This window comes from Artibeus jamaicensis, unplaced genomic scaffold (genome assembly GCF_021234435.1).
Source record: "Artibeus jamaicensis isolate MK-2021 breed Jamaican fruit bat unplaced genomic scaffold, CSHL_Jam_final contig_332, whole genome shotgun sequence".
In the NCBI taxonomy this organism is placed as follows: Eukaryota; Metazoa; Chordata; class Mammalia; order Chiroptera; family Phyllostomidae; genus Artibeus; species Artibeus jamaicensis.
The window spans coordinates 30,520,893-30,534,912 of record NW_026521788.1 but is presented as its reverse complement, the minus strand read 5'-3'; the positions used below and the strand labels follow the sequence as shown (position 1 = coordinate 30,534,912).

At 57.0% G+C, this 14,020-nt stretch overlaps 1 protein-coding gene across 1 annotated transcript in view; it reads left to right on the top strand.

Annotated features, from left to right (window-relative positions):
• ZCCHC24 (zinc finger CCHC-type containing 24) overlaps positions 1-9,288 on the top strand; it is a 58,247-nt gene extending 48,959 nt beyond the window's left edge. The window contains exon 4 of the mRNA XM_037155539.2: positions 5,177-9,288. Coding sequence (XP_037011434.2) covers positions 5,177-5,290 — 114 coding nt within the window. The 3' untranslated portion in view covers positions 5,291-9,288. The remainder of the gene's footprint in view (positions 1-5,176) is intronic.
• The last annotated feature ends 4,732 nt before the right edge of the window (positions 9,289-14,020 follow it).

The following is a 14,020-nucleotide window of genomic DNA, read 5'->3' as shown; positions in this document are numbered from 1 at the left end:
AAGAGGCAGCTGCAGGGGCGGGGGAGGCCCAGGGCAGGGGAAGGCGGGGCGGCAGCGCTGGGCACTCGGGAATGAATGCTCTGCTCAGGCAGTGCCGTCAGGCCGGGCTCTGAGGGGGAGCGGAGGGTCCTGGACTACGGGGCCGGGTGGGAGTGGCAGAGGGGGCCGCTGCTGGTATGGGGACAACCTGTGTGGAGTAGGGGACAGGGCGGCGAGGCAGAGCATGGAGCACGGGGCCGCATCAGGCTGGTTGGAGGCCGCGGCGGAGACTTTGGTCTCTACCGGACTAGAAGAGTGAGGAGAGGGTCCTCGTGGCTGAAAGGTCCTGTGATTTCATGCCCCTCGTGCTGGCCTCCACCTCCTCTCACGCAGACTTCCCGCTCCCCCACCCGCAAAGACTCGAATGGTTCCGGTCGCCCACACTGCCACACGCAGGCAGAGACATGAAAGTGGCCATGGCGGCCCCGCGGAGCAGGGTCTGGCCCACGTGCTGATGGCGGTGAGGGAGAGGCCAGGGCCCTGGAGTGCCGAGAGGGGCCTGATGACCCGGCGGGTGGGGGGCCACGGGGCACGTGGCATGCACACAGTGTTTCGGGACCACAGTGTCCTGGGGTGAGGCTGGTGGGCCATCTTAAGGAGACTGTGTCCCAGTTCCTGGAGTTTTCCTAGGAAGAAGTCTGGTACCTCAGTCCAGAAATACCAGCCCACCATGTCTGATGGTCAGCACACTCACCCTTCACATTGAACTCTGCTCTCCCCAGCCCTTGGGCGTGGCTGGTGCTGTTCAAAGGGTTCATTCTTCTCCTCCCTGGAGCCTTCCGTGAGGGCTCACTCCAGGTCCGTGCAGACACTGAGGGAACATAAGGTTGGGGGGCTGCTAGATGTTCCAGGAGCTTCCCCTCCACCCAGACAGAATCCAATCAGACAGGTTAGCAACTGGCATTCGGAGAAGTCCTGGCTCAAATCAGAAGCGTGGCCACCCTCCAGGTACCATTCACCAAGCCCCGCCCACCCTTCGGGTGCGCTGTGCCCTCCACAGCTGTTCCGTTCATCCCCACTGAACGGGGAGGCAGACCGCGGTGCCGAGGAGCCGTGCAGCCTCCCCAGCCCCCCAGGTGGAAGTGTGCCCCCGAGTGGAACTTGCTGCTGTTTGGAGACACTGGCAGGATGCTGGTCCTGCGGCACACGGGCCCCGCTGGTGTCCCAGCTTGGCCTCCCACAAATGGGACCCGTGTGCTGAACCGAAGTCCTATGTTCCTGGTGCGGGAGAGAAGAGGAGGGGTCTCAGGTAGATTTCAGTGACCAGAGAAGACAGCAGCGGAAATTATGGCAGCAGTGAGTGGTGGCTAGGCCCTCCTCTGAGTATTTTATACCTTCATCCTCTCAGCCGCCCCACGAGGACAGCGCTATTACTTCTCCATTTTACAGAGGAGGAAATTTGAGGCAAGGAGTGTAAGTGACTTTACCCAAGGTTTAGTAGAGCAGCTGGGAATCATGAACAGGGATCGAGTTTGGGGCTGAAGGGGGCAGGGGAGTGGCCTGGGTGGGGATGAGAGGGTTCTGGAATGGCCCAGTTCCTATAGGGGCTCAGATGGACAGGCGCTTGGTTCTGTGCTGGGGGTCTGGGAGGCTTAGTTGCTGTGACTTTCACACCCTCTTTGACCTAAGCAGACGGGCGTGGGGCCCTGGCCCTATATAGCCTCAGCACCCCTTCCTCAATGCCAGGCCACCCCTGACTTGTACCACCACCCTCAGTCCCAGCACAGCCTCCCTGACCACCCTTCCCCGACCTGCGTGCCCAAGATCAGATTCCCCCAGACCCAGTCTGGGAAGGTCTTCTGAGACCACGTGACACTGCTGCCCTCCCCCACACACACACACACAGGCAAGTCACTCGGCCCTTGTTCGTTGAGCACTTGCTGTGTGTAGCAGGGAGACTGAGGCCCAGACAGGACATAGAACTTGAACAAGGTCATTCAGCCAGCCAGCACGCAGGGCCCCCAGGACCCAGAGCTCCCATCGCCCCGCGCCGGCCCCCCGGTCTCCTTTCACAGGGGTCTTCTCCCTCGGGGGGGGGCAGCCCACTGGGCGGAGGGGCGAGAGGATGGCGTCAGGAGCTTTTGAAGGGCCGAGAGGAGAGGCTGCTTTATTTCTTCTGCCCCCCGAGCTCTGACCTCTGGGGCGGCCATCTCCTGAGAACCCTCCTCGGCCCCTCTCCTTCCTTCCCTGCCACATCTGTTTTCTGTCAGGCTCCAGCTGAGTGCCCCACCCCCGCCGGCCCTGCCCCCCACAGAAGAAAACACTACAGGGCTTTGCCTCACTGCAGGGGTGGGGATGGCCCTGGGGTGATCAGTCCCAGCTGCTGCTTGTTTTCCCTCCAAGGAGGGGAGTCATCTTGACAGCTTCCCCCAGCTGCTTCATCCAGGAGCAGGCAGAGCTGAGGCAGGGCCCATGGGAGGGCGGGGAGGAGAGGCACTGATAGGGTCACAGCCAAAAGGGATGGAGAGGATGTTGCAGAGGCGGTTCCACAGGGACTCGGCTGGTTCGCCTGCTCCCAGCCTGCCCCCAGCCCTACATGACACTAATAGTAATAATATATGGTATTAATACTAGCCAGTACTTTGCTTTTTATGTGCCAGGCACTGTCTTAACAACTTTGCATATATTAGCTTATTTACTCTTCACAACAACTCTGTCAAGGAGGTATTAGCCTAGTTTTACAGAGGAGAAAATCGAGGCATAGAGAGGTTAAGTGACTTGCTAAAGGCCACACAGCAATGATAAGTCTTGCAGAGCTCTTTATGGTTATAAAATATTTTAAGACAGTCATCTCATTTAGTTCTTTCTCTGTCACATGTACAGCAAATGTTATTAGCCTTCCACCCAGGTTACAGAGGGGCATGTTGAAGTTCTAGAGGAGAAAGTTCTTGCCCACCAGCCTTCAGCAGATAAGTGAAGCTGCAGCCCCCTGGGTAAGACCTTTCATGTCTTAGAGTCTCAGTTGCCGCATCTCTAAGGCAGATAGTACTATATCCCTCTCAGGAAGGTGTGAGTTTAGGTGCTATGATTTATGTGGCAGCAGTTTACAAAGTATAAACCCTGGGGGGGCAACCGGGTACCAGGCCTGCTTACTCTGGCTCTTTGGCCCCCACCTGGAAGACTGGTTCAGGGAAGGGGCCCTGGCCAGCGTGAAGAGGTGGGAGGAGAGTGGAAAGTAGGCTGGGCTTAGTCAGTGGAGGGGAGGCTTCTATGTGACCCCCCGTGTGGCTGGGATCAGTAGGATGGGGGTACAGACACCTGGATGTCAGTCCAGACCGGGAAGCCCTTCGTACGGCTCAGGCGGTGAGCTGAGCCAGTGAGCTCGGCAGGCCGGCAGGGAGCTAGCTCCCCAGCCTTGGGGCTGGTAGGTCATGCCCTTGGATGTTGCAGGTGTCTGCTGAGATGTCTGGGAGAGCAGGGGGTGTGGCCTTCCTAGGCCTTCCAGCAGGGAATCCTGGCTTCAGCTTTTATTGATTCTACACCAGCTGATGTCTCCTCCCATTAATCATCACCATCAACATGAGTACCATTTACGTGCTGTCTCATTCTATTCCCGATCTTCATTGAGTTGGAACAGCAGTCTCATGAGGAAAATGTTATCAACATCCCCTTTTACAGACAGGGAAATGGAGGCCTGGAGGTCAGGTGGCATGCCCAAGGTCGCACAGCTCGTGGTCGCAGAGCTGACGTTCCAGCCCAGGTCTGACAGGGAGCCAGGCTGTTATCTCTCCTCCGGCCGGGAAGGCCGGTCCTCTGCCAGCCCCTTGAGGCAAGGCTGTGGCTGCTGTCCTTCTTCCAGTCTGTCCCTGTGTGGTTTCAGGCCTGGAAGCACAGGGATGGGCCACGGGCTCGCCGCGCACAGTCCCTACTGCCCGTCTGTCCCAGAGCCCTCTGCCTCCGCACTCCCAGAGTGCGGCCTCTGAGTGTCGCCTTGGGCCAGGCGCTGCATCACTGGGCAGAAAAGCTGCTATTCAACTTTGGAGCAGCATGCGGTTTAGTCAGGGAGATAGTGCTTCCTGTTAGTGTCCTTCCAGGACCATCCTGGGTCATGGTCACTGGCACTGAGGCTCCCTGCCGGCCCAGACCAGCCTCCCCTGAGTCCCTCGAGTCCCTGCGGGGGACCCTTCTACAGGCAGGGATTCGGGGCTGGGGCTGTGCTAACCACCTCAGGACATGTGCCTAATAGCATCCCTGTGTTTTCTAAGGGGACAAGGCTTTGCTGGCTTTTGAGAGCCAGGGAGGAAAAAAAGAGGGAACAAGTTCCCTTTATAACAGAAACATGCCTAACAGTTTACAGTTTCCTAGACCTCCAGATCCTCCCAGGGCTCTGCAGACGTGTTGTGATTTTGACCGGCTTTATAGCTGTGGAAACTGATGCTCCCTGAGGTCACGCAGTGAGAGAGCAGCAGCGCAGGTCTGGCCAGTCACCTCCCTGCTCTCGGCCTCAGTTTCCTATTAGGTAACAGTGAGGTTTTGCTCACGTGGCCACTCACCAAACATGGCAGGCGGTGTGCCTCGCCCTGACAAGTGGGGCATTCAGAGTACCAGCTGCTAACCCCTCACAGAACTGATGGCTCACTTCCCACAAGCCTGAGGAGCTGTGACCGTGTCTAGGTTAGACTCTCCTTGGGTCCCGAGGCCACACAAACAGGCATGGGCGTAACTGTACCCGGGGAAGCAGTACTGCGTCCTGCGAGTCGGGAGGTGTGGTCTTGGGTCTTCTTTGCTCTGGGCCTTGGATTCCTCACCCGGCTAAGTCTGAGCTCCTGTCTGTCTCTACCCTGGGCTTTCGTGAACTGTCGGTGGTGGCTGCTCATGGAGAGCTGGGGATGGCTAAGTGGCGTCCAGACCCAGGCTGTGGGTATAGGGCCCCCTCCCTCAGCCCCGGCCTCACCCCAAGGCCTCAGCTGTGAGAGGGACTGTGAGAGGCAGGAAGGGCCCTGGTGCCTTGGGAACAACCTCTGTGACGTAGTGCACACTCTTGGGGCCCTTCCTGTGTGTCTGTCTGGCCCCTCCTCCCCTCTCCCTCCTTCTCTCCCTGCGTCTGTCACTCTCCGTGCTTCACTCCACGTTTCTGTCTTTCTCGCTGCGCCCTCCTCTCCCCACCTTGAGCCCTCTTCCTCCTTCCTCTCTGCAGAGACCCCTGGAGAAGCCCGACGGCCTGGACGTGTCCGACCAGAGCAAGGAGCACCCCCAGCACCTGTGCGAGAAGTGCAAAGTGCTGGGCTACTACTGCCGCCGAGTGCAATGACTGGCCCATCCTCCGCGCCTGCCTCCCTCCTGCCAGCCAGAGAAGATGCCGCCTCCCCGTGTTCATCCGGGTTGCCGCATGTCCTCATGTGCGTGGGGGTGTCCTCACAGGCATGTGGATCTGGCAGGGCAGGGGGGGTCCTAGGTTCTTGTCTTCACGTGCGTTGACAAACAGTGTTACTGACGTAGCTGCCCTGCCGAAGGCTGGGTCTCAGACTCTCTCGGCGGGCCTGGTGTCTCTGTGGAGAGGACGGGGGTGAGCAGAGGTTGAGGACTGGTCCCACAAAGCCCTTGGGGTCCTCTGCAGACTCTCCTCCTCTAAGACTCCCTTTGGGCTGAGCAGCCTTCTATTGGCCACAAGTGCACTAAATTGACTGTGAATCCCAAAGCCTGTGGGGGATTATTTCCCCGAGACCAGCCAGGCCGCCTTCTCCCAGAACCTAACTTGCCTGGCGTGCCCAGCCACCCTCGGAAAGCCCTGTTTTTCTGTCCCGTTTAAGTTGGCGGTCATGGGGAGCTGACACCTGTCCGAGCAGCTGCTGGGAGTGGGCATCTCTGCCCGCCCCTCTTTGAGCCCTAAACCTGATCGCCTCTGACGTCCCTGTCCCCTCTCCTTGTAGACCCAGAGGTCAGGGACGGGGAGGCGGTGAATGTCGGACAGTGTCCCCCGGCGTGACCTGGGCACATCGGGCATCTCCTCCCCCAACCCACCCCCACACACTTCCCCACTGGTTTGGATCTTGTCAGGCCCATTCCCTTCCCTTCTCCTTCGCCTCCCACCCACGCTCTGTCCCTGGTCGAGTTTTTGGGCCCATCATGGGAGCTGCTCTGGCAGGAAGGATGCAGGCGTGTTGGACCGGAGTCCTGGGTTCAAAGGCTGGCCCTGCCGCTGACGGGCTGTGGAACTTGGGAAGGACTTGTCATCTCTGGGCCTCGCTTTCCCCACTAGTTAAGCGAGAGAGTGACACTGGAGAGCAGAGGCCTGTTTCAAGTCTCATCTGGAACTCAGCCTGGCCGGCCACCCTCTCCTGGAGCACAGGGCTCAGTCTGGAGCGTTCCACTAGGTTCTGTACTCCACACCGTCACCCGTCAGCAGGTCACCTAAGAAGTCAAGCTGAGGGAGCCAGTCTTCCCATGTCCCCCCTGCAGTGCCAGCTCTGCCTGGCATCTCCCACCCCTGCAAAAGTGAAGGAGAAGGAAGCCCCCTCCACCTCACACAGGGCAACCCCAGACAAGCTGCAGAACCTCTCGTTTGCAAACCGGGGACTATGATTTCCTACCTCCTGAGGGAGTGGGGAGGCCTCTTGGCTCGTCACATTGGTCAGGGAGACGCTGTCCTGGCGGGTGGGAGGGATCACGTTCTCCTCGTCCGTCTTCCCAGTGAGAAGCCTTAGTTTTCTCTTCACACCATTCTTCCTTTCTCCCAGGGACAGGGAGAGAACTGGTTGTCAGGACTGAGTCACTTGATTTTTGCCCCGATATTATGCCTCTGTGGAAAAAAAAAAAATCAGACCATGAATGGGCCTGAAATTCAGTGTTTACCACGGCTCAAGGACACCCACCCGGTGCCTAGTGGCCTTTTGTTTTCAAATGAAAATGTTTGTACAACTGAGGAGTTACAGTAAAGTGTTAGCTAGGGGTCCAGGGAGCGAGTCAAAAAGACAGAGTGAGTGTTCTGGGTGCTGCGGTGTAGGTTTCAGGGGCTCGTGCGCTCTGAGCACTTGAGAAGAAGGTGTTGGCCCCCCAGCCTGAGCCCTAGAGCCGCCCCCTCTGCCCGCAGCAGCGACGCCTGGCTGCTGACTGTGAGCACCCTCTCCACCCCCTGGGGATGCTGCTGAGGAGTCCTAGGCCGGCTGTTCCCTGCCTTCTCCACAGTGTCGAGGTGAGCAGGAGTCGCCCTGACCGAAGACACTCTGTTCCTGAGGAGAAGCTGTTACTGTCTGTCATCCTAGGGAGCGGCTCAAGATACCTGTGCTCAGTGCTGGGCAGCGTGCCTGGCCCGGCTGCCAGGATGAGGCCCCAACCCTCCCAGAGACCTCGCCCCGCCGTGGGGCATTGGCCCCAGCATGCCCTGGGCCTGCCGGTGGTGCTGCAATGGTGGGGGAAGCCCAGACCCGACAGAGAACCCAGACTCAGGCTGCTGGAGGCCAGGCCCTCCACAGGCCAACAGGAGATGGGCTGTCGCCCCACAGTGACATGTTCAGTGGCATGTCCAGCTGGCAGCCATCGCCCCTGCCATGTGTGCAGAGCTGGCCGCCACGGGGGCCGGGCCCTCTGCCCGAGGCAGCCCCTATGTACACCCCACTCCTGTAGTATTCTGTCTGAATTGGGAGTGCTCTGTGGTGGGCAAAAGCCAGTGATGTCCAGGCTGGATGCTGTGAGAACTAAGTGCTCAGAGGGCCTGGGGGGGACTAGCAGGTGTGGCGTTAGTCGTGTTGAAAGGGACGGTCGCCTGCAGTCAGCAGACCGGGGGGTCTAGCTGGGAGGTGGCAGTGTTTACCCTGTGTGGAGTATTCAGTAGTTCTACTTGTGAGTTTGTATTTATTTTGAGTTATACTTGACACAGAATTCCTTTTTTTTTTAAAGAAAAATACTATTTGTGTATTTTGAAAAAAATCATGGATGTTAAAATTTCTGCATGGTTGTCAATTACTCTCATGACACTGAATTTGTTACCTTCTCCCGAAAAATCTTCACAGTGATTTTTGTCTGTATATATATGAAGGCCTTTTTTAAAAAAAAGTAAAAGAAAAAGAAAAAGAGAATTGTTTGATTTTTGAGATTAAAAAACAAACAGAGGCATTTTCAAAACTTCAGAGCTTTCGGGAGGACAATAGAATATCAAATGAGAATTTCTGGAAGTATTTTGCAAATCTTCTTGAGCTGCAAGAAAATATTTATGGTGAGAATTTTCTCTTTTGGGGTTTTTTTGGTTTGATTTTTTTTTTTTTTACTATACTTTGGTCTGTAAAAAGTATGCAACTGAACTACATTAAGAAGGAAATATTGTCTACATAGAATATTATATGAAGTTGGTACATAATTCTGATGAGGAAAAAAAAAACTTCACAATTCTTTAAGCCATATTATTCTGTGTTGTTTTTTCCTTGGATGAGAATATCAATATTAAGTAGCCAGCATATTATTCAAGTACTTAGACTTATTAATATGTTTCTGTCCTGTATTTATACACGTGTGTATTTGGAAAGTATTGCCTTTCTACGGGAAGCTGTTATTGGCTACATAGTGAAAAGGGAATGGTGAACCCTGAGCCTCTTCAGCGGAGGATCAGAACAAACACGGCATTGTCATCTACTCTCTCGCACCTTCTTCTTATCTTATTGTAGTTATTAGTTTTGCAGGAGGCAAGGAGGTGGGCCAGGGGAAGAAGGGGACTGTGACCAGCCCCTCTGTGGCCGGCCAGCTCCAAGGATGGCCTCCTTGGCCTGGTGAAGGGGCCCATCAGCAGGGCCCAAGGAGGGGAAGAGGAATCGGAGGTCCTCGCACCCCTCTGCACATGCCGTCTGAGCCATGCCTCCGGGCCCCAGGCTCTTTGAACTTGGATTTGTCAACCAGAGTCCTCACCTGCCCTCCAGCATCTATGGACTTGAATCTATCCTGAATGACTGTTTAACCCAACATCACTACATTGTAGCCCAGCGCCAACAACTAACTGAAGTATGTGTGCAGGGGAGGCGTCCCCGGGGGCTGGTGGCAGCAGGCTGGTTGCCATCTGCTGCCAACCTCGCTGTTTGACCTCCTCCACTCCTATGGGGTGACCTGTCCATGTCCGTATCTGTTAATGTGTGTGTGTCCAGCTAAAGAGACAAACAGCCCGTGGGCCCAGCTTGGAGGGTGCACGGAAAGGCTCCTGACCTCTCCAGAGTGTGGCCCTAGGGATGGCATTCCGCTGTGTGCCTTATTCCTGGAGAACCTGTATACGGCTTGCCTATAGACGTATAGTCTTTTCATGCTGTATTAAAAGGACTTTAAACACAAGAGAGGCTCGTGTTTTTCCTTGTTCACACAGAGCGTCAGTGGGAGCTGGACTCTCTCACAGATCCACGGGGCTGACCGAGAAGGGAGGGACTCGGGGTGCCCGTCTGATCTCCGGGGCCTAGGTCGGCCTGTCCACACCCTGCTTCCACATCGTTAACTGGCCTCTTCGCAGCCCCTGTGCCCCCCCAAGTGGGCACTCTCTCCAGGGTGACAGCCTTCCCCAAGTTGGGCCCAGACTGGGCGAGATTGTCAGCACATTAGGTCACACGTTAGCTCAGCGATGGGACTCCCGGGTGACCATATATAGCAGTGAATCTTCCTCAGGGCCGGCAGCCCGGGCCTTGCTGCCCCTGCTTACACTTGGCTCTCTGGCCAAGGCTGGGGTTTGGGCATCACACAGTCAACAAAGCAAAGTGTCCAGGGCGTCCTGGCGAGTCTCCAGGCAATGCAGCGGAGGGTCTGTCTTCTGAGCAAGCCCAGGGTGGGCCTGGGCTGTCACATGGTGGGGCTCGCTGAGGGCCACAGACAGGAGACAGGGCTCGCAGGGCCAGGGAGCCGTGGCACAGGGACCTGCATGGGAGCCCTCAGCGGGGGACAGGTACTCTGCTCCTCAACCTCGCTGCTCACCAGGATCACCTATGGGAGCCCAGTCACACCCAAAGGTGCTTGCAGTGTTGGCCTGGGTGTGTCCTCAGGTTCTTAAAGCCCCCAGATTAGTCCCATGTGCAAGGTTGAGAAGCACTGGACTTTGCAATGGTCCCTTGAGGTCCTTGTGGTGGTGACAGTGACATCGGTGAGGAGGCCGGGGGCTGGGGGCTCCAGCCCTGCTGCAAGGGCGTCACCACGTTCTCAGCTCCAGCCAGTGACTGGAGAGAGTGCACTGCCTGAGTGTGTGCAGGGGGGGGGCGGCACGAGTTGGGGGGCTTGGACATCCGGGTTCTTATGTGAAATATTCCAATTTTTAAATCTTGCCAACTAGTTTACTAAATGTTTGAATGTTTGTACACCATGTATCTGTGGCCCAGCTCTGGACGGCAAGCAGCAAGGGCAGAGAAAATCAGATGTGAGTGTTTGGGATCGGGGACCATGGGTGGAGGAGGGGAGAGGGACAGGCAGGAACCGAGGCCCCCTACTCCAGAAGCAGGAGTCTTCTTTGGGGTGCACAGTGAATCCTGGGAAGCCACCGAGCCCTTTCCTGACTACTGGCACAAAGGGAGAATTCACCTCTGATGCCTTTCCCCAGGGCGTGTGAAGAAGCAGCAGGGCCAGGTTCCGTCTGAACACAGCTGGATGTCAGCTGACCAAGCCGGTGAAGGGGGGTGGGGGCCCTGCCCGAACAGAGTGGAAGGAAGAGAGATCTGCGACTGCTTGCTCCCCAGCAGACACTCTGCCAGCAGCCCATAGAGGAGGCTGCCCTTCCCTGGCAGACCTAAGGGGCGCAGGGCCGGGTCTGTCTCAGAGTGCCCCCGACCCCCAAAGACCTGCCGCCCCCGGGCTGTGTGAGGTTGGACAGATCCTTACCTCTCTGAGCCCCAGCTTCTACAGGGTTAACACGCAGATGAGAAGGCCCAGTGAACAGGAGGCCCAGGGCACGGCTTGGCACCCTGAGGACCCAAGGGCTGTGGATCTCTTGCTCCCACTGTTTGTGTCTCAGGCATAAATGCCTTGCCAGAGGTCACACAGGAAGTGGGGTGGGGGGAAGCCAGCCCCCACCCTGGCACCCATGTCCACTTGGGCCCCTGGCAGGGACTCACTAAGCGCCCTCTGTGCGCTGCAGCGGAGGCCCAGGCACACACTCCATCATCTGTCCTTGTGTGTTAGTGTGCATGCGCCTGTGTGTTTGTTTTGTTTTCCGTGGAAGGAAAATAAACCCAAGGCAAACATAGTCTGCCTTTCGACATCTCCCAGAGCCGTGGAAACCAGTAATTCCCCTGGACAGGAAGGATTTCCGGTTGGACTTAATGTCCATGTCCAGAGGCTGCCAGCTTCTGAGGGCTGAGAGGGAGCAAAGTCCACTGCAGAAAAGGGTGTCAGGGGACCCAGACAGGACGGCCCAGCTCTGGCTCCACCCCTGCCTTCCTTCTAAACTGACACCCACACCCATATTTCTGTCTGGACTGAAGCTGAGGTCCGCAGTGAGGGAGGGCTCACAGAGGTCAGCCAGCGGGCAGGTGGCAGAGGCTCTGAACCCTCACAGTACAGTGCTTCAGAGGCAGACCTGGGGTGAGCCCCAGGCAGCACCTGCACCCAGACTTGCAAAGGTGAGGCAAGGAGTGAAAGCCCCAGGGGCTGAGGTGGTCCGAGGGACGGGCAGCTCCAATTCACAGAGGCCTTGGTATATGGAGCCCCCTTGGCACTTACTCCAGACACAGGGGAGGAAGACCACCCCAGTGTCCCAAGCCTGGAGGGAGAGAGGACTCGGTGCTCAAATCCCTCTCCTCCCCACCTCAGCTCCAGAACAGCTGGAGCTCAGGGCCCTTTCTGTGACCCAGGCAAGGCTCCTAGCACCACCCCTTCTCAGCATGTGTGATGTGGAGGCTGTGTGTCCTACTCTGTGTCCTTATCTGTAATCTGGGGCAGTCAGGACCCACCTGCCAGCTGAAGTGGATGCTGGGCATCTCCTGCGCCCAACACATATTCCATGGTGGCTGCATCCCTGCCCGCCCACCCTGAGCCTCACACCCTGAGGCTGAGCTCAGGTGGCCATCTGCCTTGAGTGCTGGGTCCCACCCACAGGCCCAGGTCTCCCCTGTGTCCTTCTAACAGTCCTCATAGGAGCCAGGGCAGGGAACAATATGCCAACGTGATAGGTGGAGAAACTAAGGCCCAGGAGGGCCCTGGTGCTCAGTGGGGCCCTCTGCCGCACCCTCCAGCCTTCAAACGCTGGGCCATTTTGATCCCAATGACTCCAAGAGGATTTCCGGGAGCCTGTGCAGGCCTTTAGCAACACGTTATGACATTTCTTGGGGCCAGCCCAGGGCTGGGCCCCACAGTGGGCTGCGGCGTCGGCCACCTCTGCTGCCAGGTGCCCTGACCCTAGTTCCCCAGGGCCTGGGAGGGGGAGAAGGGACAGGAGGAGCTGACACAAAGAGGGACACGGGCTGGGGAAGGCTCGCTGCCCCTGCAGTCAGGCCTCTTTCTGTTCCCCAGAGCTCCGGCTGGAGCCAGGAACAGCCTGTTCTTGGGACAAAGGCCTTCTAAACAACCCCCTTCCCCATTTATCCAGAGATGTGAGAGGCCCCGTGCTGCCTCTGCCACACACACTTAGACACACTCACACACACTCATCACAGTCACACACATGCACACACACTTCATATACTTGCACATGCAGACACACTTATCATACACAGACACACTCATTACACAGTCACACAGACACATGCACATATGTATACTCACATACACACACAGAGACATACTCATACACACTTGCACATACACACTCATCACACATATGCTCACAGTCTCACACAGACACACTCATACAAACACACTCATACACACACTGATACATTCGCATATTCACACACACACTCAAACATACACACCTTCACACACACAAACACCTGTGGGGTGGGAAGCTCTGGGACGCCCTCTCCAGCTAGAACAGTGCAGTGTCCACAAGCCCACACACCCTGGGTACCGCTCTCTCACCCCTATTAGCTAAGAGTCACTTTTACAGAGGAGGGAGCTCCAGCCCTCTGGAGGGTGTGGACTTCTGCAAACCTGCCCACCTCCTTCCCATAGGCCGTGAGTCTTACCACAGCTGGGGCTCCGAACCCCTTGAGTGGTGGGAGAATCCGCCCACCACTTGGCTCTACACAGCGAGTCCTTGTGGCTCACGCAGTGAGAGAATCCGTGTTTTGCCAGGTGTGATGGGAGCACTGAGGTCATGCGAAGATGTCCTCGTCGTTTAGACACCTGTGTGTTTATGAGAGAAGTGAAAATGCCTGTGCTCTGTTTCCAAGTAATCCAGAATGTGGGATGGGGAGGGGGGTTTAAATGGGACCGGCAAAATGATGACAATGGCTTAGGGGAGACAGGACCTGGAGACCAGTTGCACCCCTACTTCTGTGTGTGCTCCACTCCTGGGCAGGAGGTGGGCTCACGGGGGAGCCAGGCCTAGGAGATGTACCAGGCAAAGTGGGGATCCCCAGATGTGTCCTCAGACACACCCAGAGCCCCCACATTCCTCGGGGGGCTGCTCAGCCTTTGTCCGTGCATCAACAGTGCTGCTGTGGTCTGGCACGTGGCAGGTCCAATGTGGAATAAACCAGTAGGTAACATCCAGCCGAGCATCCATGGTGCCCTCTGTGTGCCAGCCGACACACTATGTGATTTGCATGCATCACCGTTTTTGATCCCTGACACAGCCCTGTGAGGTGGGGGTACAGTGAGTACCATTTTACAGATGGGAAGCTGAGGTTCAAACAGGTGGAGTGACTGTCCAAGGTCATACAAGCTAGCAACCGCACAGCCCCTCCTTGGACCCCCCTCCCAGAGCCACTTCTCACCCCTCACCCCCAGGGAAAGGCAGGCCCAGGGCTTACTCCCTGCCTCCTGCCACTGTGCCTGCCCTCAGCCCCTGCACTCTGCCTGGGCCCCTCACACCAGCCCAGCTGGCCTGCCAGCTTCCTGCTGTTGCTCAGAGCCAATAACCAAGTAGTACAGGCCCCCACGGTAGTTACTGCAGGCCTGCATGGAAGCTGGAACTCACGCCAAGCCGCCA